The 20,163-nt window shown below is 40.6% G+C and overlaps 2 protein-coding genes across 4 annotated transcripts; one reads left to right on the top strand and one right to left on the bottom strand.

The window, feature by feature from the left end:
* Positions 1-584: 584 nt before the first annotated feature.
* On the top strand, positions 585-2,808 carry LOC109615673 (P2Y purinoceptor 3-like). Its single transcript, XM_020045624.1, has 2 exons — positions 585-1,407; positions 2,804-2,808. The coding sequence occupies exons 1-2, from the start codon at positions 585-587 to the stop codon at positions 2,806-2,808; spliced, it is 828 nt and encodes a 275-aa protein (XP_019901183.1).
* mfsd1 (major facilitator superfamily domain containing 1) lies at positions 2,157-19,700 on the bottom strand. Of its 3 annotated transcripts, XR_829201.4 has the most exons (17): positions 19,493-19,699; positions 19,208-19,260; positions 18,623-18,735; positions 17,804-17,846; positions 17,631-17,698; positions 17,423-17,531; positions 17,229-17,331; positions 14,522-14,620; positions 14,102-14,213; positions 11,407-11,463; positions 10,887-11,043; positions 10,572-10,669; positions 9,934-10,046; positions 9,809-9,856; positions 9,598-9,661; positions 6,514-6,838; positions 2,157-3,479 (listed from the first exon to the last, which is right to left on the bottom strand). XR_829201.4 is itself a non-coding variant. In XM_010897972.3 (16 exons), exons 1-16 carry the CDS (start codon positions 19,659-19,661, stop codon positions 3,425-3,427), a joined length of 1,461 nt encoding a protein of 486 aa, XP_010896274.1. In that variant the 5' UTR covers positions 19,662-19,700; the 3' UTR covers positions 2,157-3,424. The 3 variants fall into 3 exon arrangements, 2 of the variants coding, with proteins under 2 accessions (XP_010896274.1, XP_010896358.1); XM_010897972.3 differs by lacking the exon at positions 6,514-6,838 and having other exon boundaries at positions 19,493-19,700; XM_010898056.4 differs by lacking the exon at positions 2,157-3,479 and having other exon boundaries at positions 6,308-6,838.
* Between the last annotated feature and the right edge of the window lie 463 nt (positions 19,701-20,163).

Here is a 20,163-nt window from a genome sequence, read left to right as displayed (position 1 = left end):
AAATATTTCAGATTTAACCAACATTTAAAAGATGTTTTTTTCCCTGATATAGTGTTAAGTCAAAAATAGACACCAAGACCTCTTTTTACTTTGAGTGTGTGTGTGACATAGAAAGATGTTTGTCTCCAAAGCTAATCCAAATCTACATATATACTTTCTGGTAATCCACAGACTGCTGTGCAAGGTTTATTTAGCCCTGTTAATAATCGATTCTTGAGGTGTGCCTTTGTAATTGCAAACAGGTTGAAGCTTGGGTAAAGAGAGACAAGGCTTAAACAAACAGGCATAAAAGCATTCAGTCGTTTTAAAGCCAGGTACACCTCTGGATACGCAGCAGTCTTCAGACACTGGGTGGCTCGTTAGCTCATGTTGGATATCATTCATAGACAAGCCTGGAATAAGCAAAAAACAAACAATTTGACAAAATAGATTTTCAAATACTTAGCTGTAGACCCTCAGAGGATGAAGCCAACAGACAGAGGCCCTCCACCAGAGAACTGAAGAATGACAGACAAGCATGAGAGACAGAGGCGAGTTAACTTAAAAAGAACAAAAGGTGACTCTTGGTGAACAACTACAAAAATATGTCTGGGTATGACAACTTCACCTTCTGCCCGGTGGCACAGTCTTATAAGAGGATCCTGCTCCCGCTGACCTACAGCCTGGTGTTTGTGCTGGGTCTGACTCTGAACCTAGTGCTGCTTGGTTTGGTGTCCTGCCGGACTAGGACCTGCTCAGTTGTCTACCTGACCAACCTGGCGGCAGCTGACCTGCTATACGTGCTGGCCTTGCCGTTGCTTATCGCCAGCGATGCCATGGGCGGTGTATGGCCCTTCGGAGAGGTCCTCTGCAAAGCCGTCAGATTCTTCTTCTATATGAATCTCCACAGCAGCGTGATGTTTCTTACCTGTGTCAGCATACATCGGTTTCTCGGGGTGTGCTGTCCAATAGCTGCTCTTCGGTTCAGGACCAGAAAAGTAGCGGTTGTGATGTCTGGTTCGATTTGGGTCTTGGTGATGTTGGAGATATTGCCAATCCTTATATTTGCAGACACTGGATTCATAAACAACAAGACTGTGTGTTACGAAATGGCCGACTTTGACCGGTACCACGTTTTCTTTCCGTACATCATGTTTTTAACCGTGGTTGGATTCCTGCTTCCTTTTACGATCATTCTTATCTGTTACTGCTCAATGATGATAGTGCTCTGCCGAGCAGGAAAAGACAAGTCACACATGGGCAAAGAGATGCGAAACAAGTCTGTGCGTACCATTCTGGCTGTGTGTTTGATGTTGGTACTATGTTTCGTGCCTTATCACATTGCTCGGACAGTGTACCTGTTCCTACGGGTCTACATGTCCAGTAACTGTAGAGCTCTCAATGTTGCAGTCATCTGCTATGAGATAGGTAAGCCCCTGATTAGCTTAAACTGTTGTGCCAACCCACTTCTGTATTTCCTTGGTTCAGCCAGGCACCAGAAGCAGTTCTGGGCTCAATTATTTATGAGGCAGAAGGTCCATCCAAGTGTGCAGATAGGAATTAGATAGGGAAGCCTCTGGTGAGCTTAAACTCCTGTGCTAACCTGCGGCTGTTTTTCCTGCATTTGACCTGGTGCCCGCGGAAGCATCTCTGGTCTCAATTATTCATAAGACAGGTCCATCCAATAGTATGCCCAGTTCATCCCAATAGAGTACCCATCGCTGGTAGTGCCAGAAATCAATAACCGATTCACTTAATTCTTAAAATCTGTAAGATGGATTCTGGGATTTTTGACCACTGGTTACTGAACATGGCAACGATGCAACTGAGTGAATAGTGTATATATTTAATTACCCACACACCCCCTTTGAAATATAATACATTTACATTACTGTTCAAAAGTTTGAGGTCACTTAGAAATGTCCTTGTTATTGAAAGAAAAGCAGAAATTGCCAAGAAACTGAAGAGCTCATACAATGCTGTGTACTACTCCCTTCACAGAACAGAGCTGACTGGCTCTAACCAGAATAGAAAGAGGAGTGAGAGGCCCCATTGCCTAGCTGAGCAAGAGGACAAATACATTAGTTTGAGAAAGAGACACAGGTTCTCAACTGGCAGCTACATTGAAAAGTCCTCGCCAAACAGCAATCTCAACGTCAACAGTGAAGAGGCGACTCCAGGATGCAAAGAAAAATTTATTTCAGACGGGCCAATGAAAATAAAAGATTAAGATGGGCAAAAGTACACAGAGGAAGATTGGAGAAAAGTGTTAAAAGTAGATAAATCTAGGTTTGAGGTGTTCAGATTATAAAGAACATTCGTGAGACACAGATCAAAAGAAAAGATGAGCTGTTGTGGGAGCAGCATGACTGTATGGTACATAAGAAGTGCCCATCAAGCCAATCCAACATGTGGGAGGTGCTTCAGATTAACACAACAAATTGACAACTACAATGGCAAAGGTCTGCAAGGCTGTAATTACATCAAATGGAGAATTCTTTGACAAAGTTTGAAAGACACAATTATTATTTCAGTTAAAAATCATTATTTCTAACAAATTTTCCTATTCATTTTCTAAGTGAGCCAGCATTTTTGAACAGTAGTGTTTCTATATACAGCAGAGGTGTCAAAACAGTTCCATGGAGGGCCAAGTCTCTGCGGGTTCTTGCTCTCACATTGTACTTGATTACTTAGGTCACTAACTGGTTAGTTTCTACCCTCACCTGGTTGTTCAGATCTGAACCGGGAACCCATTTATAGGTAAAAACTAAAACCTGCAGACACTCTGCCTTTGTGGAACTGTTTTGACACCACTGATCTACAGGATAGGACAAACGCACAATTTCGGGAGTATACCCCATAGGTTGGGAACCTGTTGTAAGCCTTCACTGGGCTGTACTCTAGCCCTCAGCAGTGAAGTCTGATTCTTGTATTCAAGGGGTTTTACAAAAAAAGACTGCATACACATTTTTGTAACCAAATATCTTCTTTTCACAAACAACAATACACAGACCTCATGTAACAATACTAAGTCAAACAACTTTAATATATTACTGACAATAACACACATATATTGCAATTTACAAAGTCATTTCTCAGATAACACAATATTGAACATAATAAAGGTGATGGTTGTATTCAGTCATGAAGGAAACATTCTCTCCTCTGCATCTGCAGTCCATTCAAATCACAGACTAATATTGACTTTTACATTGTATCTTGGATAAATGGTGCCCTCTGTTGTTGACACAGTTAACACTTCAGGTTTATGCACCAAGAAGACACACACACAGCTCATATAACAATAGAAGCTCTACCACAGTCATATCACTATCAATTATTATGAAGCGATTTGCTTAGAAACTCAGAAATCAAAAGGCACTGAAGTAGATAGCTCCCTAACAGACGAGAACTGTCTGTAGGGTGAAGTGCAGAGTAGGTCGCATCAGTACACTTCTGTGTGCCAGTGAGAACAGGAGGGTATAGCGGTGATGTGGGAGCTGGAGGAAGAAGGAAGAAACAGAATACATTTAGTATCCATGTACTTGTGTGTTTGTGCGCCCATGTGTGACGCTAAGCTCATACGCCAAAGGAAGTCACCAGCCTGAATTTGGCCAGCTTGTCCTCGATCTACCGACTGCCTCTCCACTGGACAAGGTTAGCAAAGTGGCACGAATCTCATCATGAAAATACTCTATGTAATAAAACACACAAGATAAATGTAAAGTCTAGATGATTTTAACAAATTTTTTAATTGCTGTCCTGAGACAATGCTAAAGAATAAAAAATTACATTTGATCTGAAAAATAAAAAAATCTGACCTTGTAAAAACACATTGGCCTGTTAGTGTAAGTTATTTAACACAGTGATATTTAAAAAAAGTACATATTTTTTATTTTACAAAATGCATGTTATAATGCAATTTAAAGTTACGTTAATGCACTGCATTTAGTCTGAGGTAACGTAATTGCAGTTATGAAATATTATTGATGTCCAACTAAAAACATAGAATTACAATGTAGCAGTACCCACTAGCCATTTAAGTGTAGAGCTAGTGTCTGGTAGACTAACAGAACACAAATAGAGATCAACTCCAAACCAGAAAGCACTGTTACTGCAATATACAAAGACATACTATCCAGCTAACAAAGACAAAATGCTAACAAATGGCTGTTAGAAATGTTGTGGTATATGGATTAGTACCCTTTAGCCTCATATGCAATGGCAAGTAGCTTAGTTAAAGCTTGGGTTATCCTGCAGTAAATGGATTCAGGGATGAAGATTTAAAGCAATGAAAAGTGATTTTAAAATTAGAATGTTCATTTTGTTTTGTTTTTTTCAACATATACGAGAGTCAAAATTTTCCTGAGATGGATCAATAAACATCAAAAAAGCATTTAATCTTCATTAACTTTAAATGTACTGCAAAGACGTCTTGCACCAAATTTACCAGCGTTGAGTAATTTTTTTGGAGTAGGTTCTCGCCCCCTATAAGCCATGCAATCTTCTTGAAGGCCACTGTTCAACCTTTGCATTGAAAGTTGTGTACTAAGTTCAAAATGTAATCATTACAGAATTGGATGAATGCTATGAAAAATGTTCCCCTTTAAAATCCATTACTATGGTGACAAAGCCTGCCTTCGACTGTATGTCGTGACAGAAACTTTTACAATCAACTAGTGCAGGGTTTTCTAAATGTCTGGGTTTCACATTTTTGTTTTAACTCTAAACAAGCTCACCTGATTTAATTAGTCATTGACTAAGTGTGCCAGTATAGGGTCAAAACAAATTTGTTGAAACATCTGGGGAGGCCAGGAAAGGAATAGCAGGAAAGAAATTCAGCAAATGAAGGAACAGCCCTTTTAAGAATTTAAGAATACACGTTTAAATACTGCAGCTGTCAAACTAGAAGATGTCTTGTCTTATCATTCAGAAGGGCGAGAACAGCGTTTAGATGCCAATTCTCACATGATGACAGATTTTTAAATGCAGGTTTGTTATTAGCAGACTGATCGTTTATAGAATTAAAAACAAATATAAAACATAACATTATTGGACCATCAAAGTCCCTTCCAACACTCTGGTTGCTTAACATATTTTATATATAAAACATATATATACACAAACCCGATTCCAAAATAGTTGGGACACAAATTGTGAATAAAAAAGGAATGGAATAATTTACCAATCTCATAAACTTACATTTAATTCACAATAGAATATAGATAACATATCGAATGTTGAAAGTGAGACATTTTGTAATGTCATGCCAAATATTGGCTCATTTTGGATTTCATGAGACCTACACATTCCAAAAAAGTTGGGACAGGTAGCAATAAGAGGCCGGAAAAGTTAAATGTACAGATAAGGAACAGCTGGAGGACCAATTTGCAACTTATTATGTCAATTGGCAACATGATTGAGTATAAAAAGAGCCTCTCAGAGTGGCAGTGTCTCTCAGAAGTCAAGATGGGCAGAGGATCACCAATTCCCCAAATGCTGCGGCGAAGAATAGTGGAGCAATATCAGAAAGGAGTTTCTCAGAGAAAAATAGCAAAGAGTTTGAAGTTATCATCATCTACAGTGCATAATATCATCCAAAGATTCAGAGAATCTGGAACAATCTCCGTGCGTAAGGGTCAAGGCTGGAAAACCATACTGGATGCCTGTGATCTTCGGGCCCTCAGACGGCACTGCATCACATACAGGAACGATACTGTAATTAGAAATCACATCATGGGCTCAGGAATACTTCCAGAAAACATTGTCGGTGAACACAATCCACCGTGCCATTCACTGTTGCCGGCTAAAACTCTATAGGTCAAAAAAGAAGCCGTATCGAAACAGGATCCAGAAGCGCAGGCGTTTTCTCTGGGCCAAGGATCATTTAAAATGGATCAAAATTTTAAGTTCATTTTGGAAAACTGGGACGCCATGTTATCCGGACTAAAGAGGACAAGGACAACCCAAGTTGTTATCAGCGCTCAGTTCAGAAGCCTGTATCTCCGATGGTATGGGGTTGCATGAGTGCGTGTGGCATGGGCATTGAGCAACTAGAAGCCTGTATTGGACAAGAATGGGATAACATTCCTATTCATAAACTTGAGCAACTTGTCTCCTCAGTCCCCAGACGTTTGCAGTCTGTTATAAAAAGAAGAGGGGATGCCACACAGTGGTAAACATGGCCTTGTCCCAACTTTTTTGAGATGTGTTGATGCCATGAAATTTAAAATCAACTTATTTTTCCCTTAAAGTGATACATTTTCTCAGTTTAAACATTTGTCATCTATGTTGTATTCTAAATAAAATTTGGAAATTTGAAACTTCCACATCATTGCATTCTGTTTTTATTCACAATTGTACACTGTCCCAACTTTTTTGGAATCGGGTTTGTATATAAATCAAACCATTTTACCCCCTATAGTGTGGGTGATTTTACAAAGCAATGAGGCACTGTCAGACATGAGTTATCAGTGAATAACCCCACACATATGGAGTAAAGGTCACTGTGTTGGTCCATAGACATTTAATCACCTTCTGAAAACACTTTAAAAAGTCTGTAAAATGCGCTCCTTGTACCCCACTCTACTGACATTACAAAAATGAAATATTCTGAGCTTGGTGAGGTGGAAGAACAAGTAAGAGGCAGCTGAACCAGGAGGCAGAGTCTGTGATGTCAGAGTAGAGGGGTCAGCATCTGAGCTGCCATGGGTCAGTATGTTTGTAAAAGGGGTCAGTAACAATGCAGGGCTGGGTGTAGATGGGAGGAGTCAGTGGTGCCCCCTGGTGGGTGATTTATAGCTCTGGTCAGGTCAGGTCAGTGCAGCCAGCTGAGGCCAAGGACTACATGCCTTCTCACCTGGAAAACAGCATAGGACAGGGCCGTTGAGTTAGTCTTCAGTAGTAAGCTGACAGCCGCACATATACACACACCCACAGCCAATTAGAAAAATACATCCCGTCCTTCTTTATTCCCTTAAACAAGATATTAACTTAATCCTGGTTGTCCTTCACATCTCCATGAGCAAGCTGCCAAGGGCAGAGGGACAGGAACCAAACTGAGCAATTGACACTACATATATTAGACAACACACACTGACCATATTCACTTGTACCATACTCAGGAAAACATTTTGGGTAAATTCTGACCGGATATTATGCTAAAACCTCAGCTGAATCGGTCAAAACGTACCCCGCTTCCAGGTTTACTTTGTGCGTTGCCACAGCTACGCGATAAACACAGATTTGAGTTTACCATGGCACATTAACTCAAACTGATAATGCAGTTTGTTTAAGCAATATGGATGTACCAAAATATATACAAGTTAAATTCAATTTCTGAGATTTATTTGCGTGCTGTCCATTTACTTATTCATAATTCGAAACATCTCCACACACAATTCTAAAGAGTATTTTTTTGTTGGACCTTTCAGAAGATGTGATTTATTTTTCAACAAACATGATTTGAAGAAAACTACTTCAGCTGTGGTATGTCGCCTGTGCTGCTTCGCTCATTCACAAAATTGCTCATTTAAATACATTCCTGGAAAGTATGCATCCTCTTCCGGATCATAGCAATCTTTAGTTTTGAAGAGAGTAGCGCTAGAAAGTGGCATCAACACTGTACTAGCCTAGAGGGGTGGCAACGCAAGACAAACATTGTGCTGATTGAAAAATTTGTTCCTAGACAAGGGAAACAAAGTTTCCATCTATGATGGAAATAGTTGAAACGTCTTTATAGACATCAGAGATATGAGATGGTTGTGCAGTTTATTGTTAGGAGGTTTTGAAGCATTTCTTTTGGTGTGTCCGGCCACTGCAGGGTATGGCATATGCATGCAACTACTGTAGAAAGCCTAATAAATCTCAGAAATTGACCAAAAACAATGTAGGTCTAAAGTTCTGAAAACCAAAATATCCCTTTAAGGGATTAGACAACCATTAACAACAACCATGCAGAACATGCATACAATTTAATCTTGATATAAACAATGATAAAGAATTATGAAAAAGTAAGTTTCTTGAGAAAAGAATACCCCGTTTTCATTTCATATACAATAAACTTCATGTCACACCATATGAAATGTGTCAGCACTAATACAACAAATTGGTGAATAAATTCAGATTCCAATACAAAATCTTAAATACCACATATATTTTTGGAAATCTAAGAGTCAGTATAACAACTCAATCATTTTCATGAATAATATTTTAAGTAAAAAAAGTCACCCAGGCTTATTAGGTCAACCACCCAAATGCAAACCTCTTTAAAAATGAAACATACTTTTCTCAAAAGGGGCCAAATGTTTTCCTTAAAATAAACTCTAGAGCAGGGGTAATCATGGCTATTCAGCCCTTACCCTAAGTGTTCCAGAGCTCTTCACGGACTCGAACACCAAGGTGAAGGGTTAGGATAGGTCTCTAATAAGGAAAAGCTGTAAGCTTTTCCAACATCAGTGGAATTAGGGCCTGGCAATATGATGCAGTGATATGATGATGATAATATATAATTAGGGCCGGACACACTCTGTGGAAAGTAAGCTTAAATATTGTTCCATTTATGTTACTGTATATTAGTTTAGAATTTTCGGTGAAAGCAGGCATGGAAGTCAAAATAAACATGCTGTCAGTAAATTTTCATCACAAAACTTTCTAGAAATTCTAACCTGTCCACAGCATCAGGTTTTAAGTGACTATGTATCTACCTCTGTTGAAAGCTGAAGCCCCGCTGCGGTTAAGTCTTCATGTCTTTCACAATAACAAACTGCATTACAGTAGTTATGTCTTTATGAAAAATCTGTAGGGTAGTCTATTAATGAGTTGAGCATCATATGGAACGAATTATTCTGGGATTTTGCATTTAAAATTGAACAGAGAAATAAACTGTGTCCTGATTTTAGAACTACATTGAAAACAATGACCAGAAACTGCATACATTTTCAATTTTATCAGCAAACATTTAGTAAAACAGCACCGGAAAAACTTAAGAGACCACTGCGCCTTTTTCTTTCCTTTCCAAAAAAGTCAAAAAGGTTATGAGAGTGGAACAGAAGGGTTAAAATTAAGAGACCACTGCAAATTGAACGCTTCTGTTCCTCACTCAAAACTTTCCTTTTCCACTTTTTTGGAAAGGAAAGAAAAAGGTGCAGTGGTCTCTTAATTTTTTCCAGAGCTGTACATGCAACTATCAAATTTCATGAAAATAACATGGAGCATGGGAAAGGACTTCATCATATCATAGCATAGCCTACGTACCATTGAAACATTTTCTGCATTCCATAATTCTGTAACTATGACGTTAATAAAAAAGTACAGAAATTAAGTAATCGTCATATTCAAGTCCACACCCAAAGAGTGTTTCATATTTATGTAACTATGCCTAAACTTTTTCTCTGTCTCCAAAAGCTTTACAGAGATCATGTGGAACAAATCAAATTGTAATTGCACCAGATCTAAAACTGAATTCCTTCTTTTGCTTTGAAAAAACAACTTTTGTTTTATTACCCAACCCTAACTTGGACATGCAATCACAGACTGAAGGTAGGTCTTTGTTGTTCTCCTTATGAGTGTATAGAGGATGTAACCAAGAGTAGCAGGGGAATGGTTGGAGATACTTACTCAGAGTCTGAATTCTTAAGATGTAGTTTTGCCCTGGCAGAGGCAGAGAGGTTCAGATCACCTCCTGAACAAAGGGTAGAAAGGAGAAATGGAGATAGAAAAAAGGGAGGGGGTATAGGAAAAAGAACAGGTACACAACAGTGTTATGGGACAATGGTTGGTGAGAATACCAAGGCCAAACGCCAGTGTGGGTGTGGTAATAGTGCCTTACCTCTGAGATAATCCACAAAGTACAGCATCACTACCGCAATCAATGCAACTATGGAAGACAAACATTGGTTAGCTCAATGCAAGTATGGGCACGCACACACTCACACAAAAAGGATTAATACTCACTGCAGACACAAGCACTGAAGAAAACCTCCAGGAAGAGGTATCCCCTTTGGTCCAGAATTGATCCGGCTGCCATAGCAATCAGAGCTAGGCCCAAGTTCTGGATGGATTGCATGCTGGAAGGGAAGAAAGACTGACTTAATCAATAGTATCACCACCACCAGGATCATCGTCACCACCACCACCAGGATAATCATCATCACCACCACCACCAAGATCATCACCAGGATAATCATCATCACCACCACCACCATCACCCCCCCCCCCACACAATCATAACCACCCCCACAGCCCCCGATCACCACCCCCACCAGGATCACCACCACCCACAATCATCACCACGCCCACCCACGATCATCACCACGCCCACCCATGATCATCACCACGCCCACCCATGATCATCACCACGCCCACCCACGATCATCACCACGCCCACCCACGATCATCACCACGCCCACCCACGATCATCACCACGCCCACCCACGATCATCACCACGCCCACCCACGATCATCACCACCAAGATCATCACCATGATCACCACCACCAGGAGCACTATCATACCCAGACATGAGGATGGAGAAAATATAAAATGCAAAAGCCTGTAGGCATGAGATCTGGATAGACAGAAGCATGTACTTACAAGCCATATGCTGTCCCCAGTTGATGCTCTGGCACCACAAAGGCCACCATAGGCCACAACGCACAGGCCAGCAGCGAGTAAGAAACACCCAGCAGAGACTGGAGGACACAGATAGATATACAGTACCATCATCAACACTGTTACAAACAATCATTACACCATACCTGCTAACCTAGTCACTCTCTACTACAGTACCACTCCTAAGGACTGTATACAAGAACCAATTGGAATACCATGCGCTTGTGTCCAGGTTATGTTCCACTGTAAATAACACTGCGCTCTTCTGACAGTAATATAATAGAGAATAGTAATTACCATTGCGATCCAGGGGTTCCAGAAGGTGAAAGCGAGCATCATGTGGGCCATGAGCGTGGCGAAGACAGCACATATCACCCAGATGACATTCCTCCCTATCTTATCCACCATGAAGCCCAACACAGGAGAGGCTGGGGCAGAGATGATGTACACGATACTGACACCAGGAGAGACACAGAGAGAGAGAGAGAGAGAGAGAGACACACAGAAGGGAAGAGCGACATGGAAGAGAACAATAAAGGGATACGGAAGGAAAAGTAGATGCATTAAGTGTGAGAAAGAGGGAGAGCAGAGGGAGACCAGAGGCATCAGGGGAGAGAAAATTAGAAGTTAAAGGAAGGAAGGAGCTGGAGAGTGCCTGCATGCTTGATTAAGACATTACAATGAGGCTGCTTTATCCAAAACAAAACCACATTTCAAGAATTCCTGAATAAAAGCTGAGTGGCACAGTTCTTAGTCCAAATAGAATACAACTGGTATCAACTGGTACTTCAGACTGGGACAAATTGTTGTGTGTTACCTGTTGATTGCTCTTGCTTCAGCAGGTGAGAAATTAAACTTTTCAATGAAGAACACCCTGCAAGGGTAAGACAAAGGTGAGAAGTCTTGTCAGTGACCAGAAACTGGGTTTCCAGACAAAAATGTAGTGCATTAGTGATTCATTCCATGTTAAAATTAAAACCACTAAGAACAACTTTCACAAAGTGCACTGTTGGAGCATGTATCAATTTTGAAAGAATCATAAAGAATGGCAGCTCTGCCATCAGATCAGCCGTCCAATGAAATAAAATGTTATACAATACTGGATACCGAACAGCTGTTCAAAAGATTATAACCTACAGTAAGAAAATGATTTAAAATTGTAGTGCCAATGCATTAAATATTGCCTTTTGAGGAAAACATTAGACATTGACACTGCAGCACTTGTAATATTTACAAGCACATGGTTTTTTGATGAGTTAAAATTGTAAAGTTTTGTTTGACAATGATGTTTTCTGTTATGTTAGACCCCAGGAAGACTGTTGCAATGGTGTGAGCGAATGAGGACCCAAATAAATAATATTTGGGTCCTCTGACAGTATGAGACATGGTATTGTTAAAAATAAATACATTTTCCATTTGAATAAAATGCATTTGCACAGCAGGCATCGTTACTGGGAGGAAGAAATGGGGGGGGGGGGGGACAGCTACTAAACAATTAGAGGGCCTTTCCGTAAAAACTGTAAATATCACTGTGGAGAGGTCCTGGGATAATATCAGTCTAAGAATTATCTCGCTGTATCTCTCGCCATCAACCCATTTATTTCGCTCTTTTCTTTTCTCTTTACCTACAGTTTGGTGTCTTCCCACATATGTAACATTTCATCCTGTAACAGTCTTAAGGAGCAACTGATGGATAATATTATGTAGACAATTCTTGCCCTCATTCACACATTGTAGCATGGGGTTTTTCATGGAATAATGAGTTTAATTTGCATGGCCTGGTGCCATGTGAAACAAATGACCACACTGGAAGTCCTCTTCAGCTGCCACTTTGAAAATGCAAACATTGTTTGGGAAATACAGTGGATATAAAAAGTCTACACACCCCGGTTAAAATGCCAGGTTGTTGTGATGTAAAAGAATGAGACAAAGAGAAATCTTGTCAGAACTTTTTCCACTTTTAATGTGACCTGTAATGTGAACAATTCAATTGAAAAACAAACTGAAATCTTCAAAGGGGAAAAATTAAACATAAAAACCCTACAATAACCTGGTTGCATAAGTGTTCACACCCTGTTATAATGTGGGATGTGGCTGTGTTCAGAATTACCCATAACATTCAAACTCATGTTAAATAGAAGTCATTACACACCTGCCATCATTTAAAGTGACTCTGGTTAATCACAAATAAAGTTCACCTGTTCTAATAGGATTTTCCTGACAGTTCCTTAGTTACATCTCAGAGTAAAAGCCATGGTCCGCAGAGACCTTCCAAAGCATCAGAGGGATCTCATTCTTGAAAGAGATCAGTCAGGAGAAGGGTAGAAAAAAAATCCATTAGATATACCATGGAACACAGTCATCATCAAGTGGAGAAAATATGGCACAATAGAGACATTACCAAGAACTGGACGTTGCCTCCAAAATTGATGAGAAGATAAGAAGAAAACTGGTCAGGGATGCTTCCAAGAGGCCTACTGTAACATTAAAGGAAATGCAGTGTGCTACATGTGACAACAATCTCCCGTATTCTTCATATGAATGGGCTATGGGGTAGGGTGGCAAGATGGAAGCCTTTTCTTACAAAGATAAACATCCAAGCCTGGCTGAAAACAAACATCAAGTCTCCCAAAAGCACATGGGAAAATGTGTTATGGTCTGATGAAACCAAGGTTGAACTTTTTGGCCATAATTCCAAAAGGTAGAACACCATACCCACAGTGAAGCATGATGGTGGTGGCAGCATCATGCTTTGGGGCTGTTTTTCTTCAGCTGGAACCAGGGCCTTAGTCAGGGTGGAGGTAATTATGAACAGTTCCAAATACCAGGCTATTCTGGCACAAAACCTTCACGCGTCCTTTAGAAAGCTGACGATGAAGAGGAAGTTCACCTTTCAGCACGACAACAACGCAAAGCACACACCCAAAAATCACAAAAGCATGGCTTCATCAGAGGAGGTTTATGTTTTGGAATGGCCCAGCCAGAGACCAGACCTGAATCCAATTGAACATCTGTGGGGTGATCTGAAAAGGGCTGTGCACAGGAGATTTCCTCACAATCGGACAGAATTGGAGCGCTTTGCAAAGAGTGGGCAAATATTGCTATGTCAAGATGTGCCATGCTAATAGACTCCAACCCAAAAAGACTGAGTGCTGTAATAAAATGTGCTTCAACAAAGTATTAGTTTAAGGGTGTGCACACTTATGCAACCAGGTTATTGTGAGTTTTTTATTTTTTATTTCAGTTTGTTTTCAATTGAATTGTTCATGTTATAAGTCACATTAAAGGTGGAAAAAGTTGACATGATTTCTCTTTGTCTCATTCTTTTACATCACAAGAACCTGGCATTTTAACAGGGGTGTGTAGAATTTGTATATCCACTGTAGCTACTCCAGTTAAAATATTCTTCAAAAGAGTTCCATAGTTTGGATTACATTACATTACATCCCAGGCTAGATACTAGTTAAACCATCAATCTGGCGCCCTACTTGAATAGGTTGTGCGCTACTTACTGTCCGAGTCCAATGAACGGGAAGATGGCCACGTAGTAGCCCACACAGATTATGAAGATCAGCCACAGTGGGAAAGGGAAGTCCTTCACATCCGTCAGCTTGATCACCTCCCCTACAAACAAACATACACACTTATCTAAATGGGGACACATAGGATTTCCCTTCTCAATGGTAAATTCTGACAACCATATTACCACCAACACAATCAGGAAGGGAGGCTTCTGGTAGATTAAACAAGGCCGATGGCTACTGAACACTGCCCCATCAGCTCCTCACACTAACATTATCAGAAGGGCTAACATGATAACCACAGTAGTTATGTAATGACGACCATTGCAGTCATTCAGTGCAACTATCCTGTTTTGTTGAGCTCTGATTGGGACACTATGCAGAGGCAGTCTGATGGTTCCGTTAGCTCACCAGTTCCCCGGTGTTCCTTGTGGAGGATTCTCTCTGCCCTTTTGTCCAGGTAGCCCAACACCAGAGCACAGATCAGGGAGAATATACAGGTAGCCCCAGCTGCAGTGGAGAAAGAACAAAGTTAGAAAGAGGATTAATGGCACCCTCGAAAAAGCACTGGGAAAAATAACAGGTAATGAGCTGTATTGTAATATTTCAACATGTGGAATATATTTTACTTCATGTACTTTAAGGTTTCAAGAAAATTAAACCAAAAGTACACATCTCATTATGGGAGTCAAATATATTTCCAAAGATAATAATTGTGAAACTATTGGCCCATTTGTTTTCAGTGCGTTCCTCTTGGACAGATAACAACACAGAGGCTTTTCCTGGAATTTTCTATGAGATGGTCAGAAGGGACTTTGACCACTCCCCCCGAATCATTGGTGACCATTAATATCCTTCGGTATGCACGTATGGACAGCCCAGTTCAATCAAAGTGCCGATGCCGTTTAACTCCAGGCACTTACATGTGCAAATTCCTCATAAATGGCTAGTGGCACGGAGGTGTCTAATTGTGGATATGGCGACCCCAAGAAGCAACCAAATTCCGTAACTCACCAACTGCGGCCATTGACTGAAACAGTACTAGTCAAAATCCCCATAAAAACCTGCGTCAAAACTTCCATAGGGGATTTTTAGACCCACTACCAATAAGGTCTGTGTTTCATGTAGGATTATACCACCTCAGCATTTTGAGAACTGTGTAAAAAGGTCACTTTTGTCGTTATTGGCTAAAGATATATTTTGGTAGAGTTAATTGAAGCAAACTTCTTCCTCACTGTGCATGGGGGAAGACGCACTTTTACCAGGAATTTTCCCACTAAATAAATGCCCAAATATTCTTATATTTCCAATGGGTTTTTTTATGGTCAAGAATGCTTCTTAGTGTGTGTTTTTTGCACTTCCCCATGGTAACAGATGATAAACAGGGTATATCTGTATGCGTGTTACTTTTTTTAGACCCCAGTGAAACAGGAATCGTGGAGTGTCTGGAAATAATGCTTAGCCGTGGTATATGCCAATATAGCCCAAACCCCAGATATGAGGCCATACCGTCATCTGCGATGTTTCGTGCCTAAGAACAGCTATAAGCTGTAGTATACTGGCCATATACTACACCCCCTAGTGCCTTTTTGCTAACATAGTACACCCCCTCATGACTAACTGCTTACAAATACTTTGAGAAAGAGACCTAAATCAAGCACTCTCCCAAATGATTACCTATCAGTGTCTACAGCACAGAGGTCAATCAGATATACACTATTAAAAATACACTAACTAAAAAAAACAAAAACATGCCATTCAAATTCCTCTCCTAACTGGACAGAGTATTGAGAGCTTAAACAATTTCTGTAAATCCTCATCACATATCTACTGGGACTCCATTTTGGTCAAATGACAATCGAGAATGACCGCTGTAAAGACTGATAGATTATCAGATTCCGAGCATATCAGGCTGATACAGACGTTTCTAGTCCATCAGCCCTGTTCTATAGGGCTTCTCGATAGTCTTTTTACAGAACAAATCTGAGAGCACCATCTAGTGTTGACTCTGAAAACGAAAGCAACAGCCATCAGGACATGATTACTTGCAGTAAAAATTATTAGCAGGCTCATTTTCTATTCTCCTGCAGTAAGTTAACATAACTGTATTGAGAAATGAATGAGTTGTCACAGCGACCATAGCCTCTTAGACCAGGCCTGGTTTGTTGCTAGGAGGCCAGATGAGATTGGAGGTGTGGTCTTGTGAGACTACAGTGTTCCAAATATGTTTTGTTGTGATCACTATTCAAATGTCTGGACATGCAGACCATAAGTAAGCTTAATGGAAGCTAAGTAGGTAGCTAGCTAGCAATGTGACCTATTAGCAGATATTAGCTACAATAACTAACCCTTCTCTTTTAATATGCTGTTTTAACTTCCTGGCTTAGGCTAGTTAGAGAAAGGTAGTGCTACTATATCAGAGAGCAAGGTAGCCAGCTTTCTGAAGATCATTTTCAACCTTCATCATTCAGGCGACAAGCCTTTTGATTTGCGGTGTATTACAGTATGTCAATCTGACCAGCCAAAGCAGTTCATATATTTACTGTTGATAATATATTTTCTCAGCACTATATTTCTTAACTTAAGGGGTATTTAACCTAACTAAGGAACCTTTACAATTAGTAAGTCATTTTCATTCATTTGTGTCAACATTTTCTAATGACATTACTGAATATCGCCATTAAATAACATCCATCAGCCTAATTGATCTAAAACAATCATTAAAGGCCCTAGAAAAATATTTCATTTTCCACATTGCAGGGCTTTTTGTTGAGTCCTTTGGAATGATTAAGAGATAGCAGCATGTGAGAGGAAGTGAAAGGAGAACTCAGAAGGAGCATCACAAAATTCATTTCACCCCGTAATTCATCAGACAAATGACTCTACGACTCGGTCAATGGGAGAGTCTGTCTAATCTTACTCTCTTTCACTCCCACCCTCAGAGCTGAGATTAGAGAGCAATTGTAATAGCAATGGTCTAGAGTTTCAGACTTGGCTATCAGAGAGCTCTGTAACCTGAGGCCCAATGTATACTGCAGGCCTGGGAATAAATCCCATCCCCACCCAGGTAAAAGTGAAAAGGCATTCCACACACAAACTAACTCATTCAGTCACTCACCAATCATGAGCGAGACCCCCAGAGTAGTGTGTCCTACGGAGCCTACGAGGACAGCCACCCGGTTGTAGACCCAGCCCATGATGTTCATGTTGACCGTGCTGCCCTGTGGGAGGAGAGAGTCCAACAGTCACACCGAGCAGCCGTGTAGTAAGTATGTGCTCACAGTCATGTACGGCCACTCAGCATGTCCTCACCAGCCTGGCCATGCTGAGCTGAAGCCCAAACACCAAGTTCAGCTCCTTCCCTTTGAACCAGTTCACCGCATAAGTGTTCTGAGCCACAGCCAGCGACTCACCTCCGATCCTACCCAGGGAAACAGGCATCGTTAAGGGAACAGAAGTGGCTCAGAGCCATCCCAACTAGGTCAGTGACAAAATATCCTGTGTATGAAAAGCTTCTTACCCAAACACAAACCGTCCGACCTCCATTAACCAGAAGCGATCTAATAACGCCCCAGCAGCAAATATGACCTTTGGAAAATTAAGCAATTGCATTTGAACAACATCTTTTAGGTATGTTGAGTTTCATGGTTTGACAGCTCTTGAATTAATGTGTGTTATGAGCAGGGTAAATACCTGTCCAATGCAGACAAACAGGGCGAAGATGATCGTTCCAAGCCTATCAGGAGAGGCATTGACAGAAACGACTTTCAAGTGGGAATGATATGAATGAATAAACGCGTTCATTACAACGTTATCCCCCTTGTGTGGTTGGATATGAAAGACCTATCACCATCACTGTTTTGGATTTCCCCTCCACACATGATCAGCTCACCATCTCTTACTAGTAACCTATTCGTACTGTACGGTCAATGGAGGAGTGTGGAAAAACAGCAAATGGCTACACCAGGTTGATTAGCAGAAAGGACAAAGGTGCCCTAAAATGTGCCGGCGAGGCACTGCAGAACAAATAACTGGCAGTCCATACTATTGTGTCTAGATGCACGTTCATATTTAGGAGACTGTGTTTATTAGTGGTTATGTCAGGGTTATGGTTCTATTTTGACAAGCAGCTTATACGTTAGATATTTGAATTGATGCTGCAGAAGAATGGGCAGAATTGCTTTACCCTGGTTGGAGTCGCTTAAACAGTAGTGCCTCACAGTAAAATTTCAGTGACCCTTTATCATGTTGGTGGTGGATTAAAGAATCCCAAATAAATGTATATAAATGTGACGGGCTAGTGTGTAAAACTTCCCTCATCCATGTATTGAACACATATGCGGTCTGCTTTCAGCATCAAAGCAAGCATGTATAATGAAATGTGGTTGTTCGGACACATAAACGTAAATACCATACAAGTTTTCACTTGTTCAAAACAGTTCTATGTGGATGTCAGTAATCAAAGCATTCTATATACATAAAGTAAGTATTTTTTTTAAAACGTGGTGATACCTGATGCCAAAAACCCTGTCCAGCAGGAAGCCCCCCAGGAAACAGAGCACCACGTTGGGCCATGAATACCAGGCGTAAAGTTGCATGAACATAGACGTGTTCAGATTCATGTCCTGGTACAGACCAGAGGAGACAATGTTAGAACACTGGAAGCACACATTAGAATATAAATTACTTAAGAGAGCAAAAACATAAGCAGAGCTGTGAGTGAATCACCACCATTCACTGACACAATCGGTTTACAGTTTCAATAGTCATTGTTGCCTTTGAGCACACGGATACAGAGAAACGTAGCTATACGTTCCAAATAGCCTTTTCCTTGTTTGCACACGTATAACTAAAACAATGATATGGCAACGATTGGTTTCACTTATAATCATAATGCCATGTGGGGTCATGATGTCAAAAACAGTTTAGACTCAGAATTCAAATGTGTCCATGGAATGACAAAACATAAAACGATGCATGCATTGAATACCGCACAAGCTAGGCTACGATTGACGACAGAGATAAGTGTTGTCCGTCTCAATACGAGAGCTCCTAGGTTTCTTCAGCTGACTGACACTAGCCGTCATTTTTCCTCACCTGTATGACTTGAGTCTGTAGTGCAGCTGGGTTATCATAACAGAAGTAACTTCCTGAAACAAAGTACAGTAGCTGTCAATTAGGAGAAATAAGTCATTGGGTTCTGTACATCAGAATTCTGCTCCGCTAAACACGATCGAACTGTAATGATATAAGCGTACACAAAGTGAAAATGTAGACAATAATGTCTGAACTAAATTTGATATCCGAAAGCAATTATTTGATAGTGCAATGTAGCGAAAACTAAGAAAGTTGATCCAACCACTACCAGCGAGCTCTACTTACCGAAACCCAAAAAGCACATAAAGGCGAGAACGACTAAGCGATGAAGCAGCCGACTTGGGTCGCAGAGCGCAGACATCGGCCTGCCGGGTCCACTTTCATTTATGGGACGTGAAGAGGGGATATCCCCGTCCTCATCCAAAAGGCGCTGGCGTTCTTCAGTATCCGCCATCTTCGTCTGTTTTGGAATGGCAAGGAAGAGAGTCGATAAGAGGATAAGGGACAGAGAGTCATATGACCCACGGCTAGGCTACACGTGACTGCTTAGCTGAGCGCAGCTTGCTTTCGTACGTCATTCTGTATTCTATACACTTTGTTGACCTAACATAGAAGTATCTGAACCCGCGAGAACGTACTGCTGTAAAGTTAACTTTGGATTGGTCATTTCTATAGTTCTTTAACGAAGTGATGAATTAATTAAATATTTTTCTCAATTTAATTCAAAAAGTGTATACAATGTCGCACACTCCTTTATTGACACATTTTAACTGAGCTTAAAATTTCCGAGCCAGGGAGTTTTAGCCGGTGTATATCGGAGTTGACAACCGAGTTGGAAGCGATCTCAGGGCTGGTGCGAGTATGGGCGTGTTGCAGTTACAAAATGCAGCTTTCTTCAAATTCTTATCTCCAGAAAATCTTACAATAAGTGTGCATGACTACAAACAGTAAATTTT

Source organism: Esox lucius, chromosome 1 (genome assembly GCF_011004845.1).
Source record: "Esox lucius isolate fEsoLuc1 chromosome 1, fEsoLuc1.pri, whole genome shotgun sequence".
NCBI lineage: Eukaryota > Metazoa > Chordata > Actinopteri > Esociformes > Esocidae > Esox > Esox lucius.
The sequence above is the reverse complement of the archived record's forward strand: the minus strand, read 5'-3'. Positions and strand labels throughout refer to the sequence as shown.

Excerpts from the sequence above, each read along its gene's own strand:
- LOC109615673 (XM_020045624.1), top strand. The coding sequence starts at position 585 with ATGTCTGGGTATGACAACTTCACCTTCTGCCCGGTGGCACAGTCTTAT.
- mfsd1 (XM_010897972.3), bottom strand. The coding sequence starts at position 19,661 with ATGGCGGATACTGAAGAACGCCAGCGCCTTTTGGATGAGGACGGGGAT. Across the intron at positions 19,261-19,492 it reads TATGTGCTTTTTGGGTTTCG|GAAGTTACTTCTGTTATGAT; the intron begins GTAAGTAGAGCT and ends ACTTTGTTTCAG. Across the intron at positions 14,621-17,228 it reads GGGGGTCTCGCTCATGATTG|CTGGGGCTACCTGTATATTC; the intron begins GTGAGTGACTGA and ends TCTCCACTGCAG.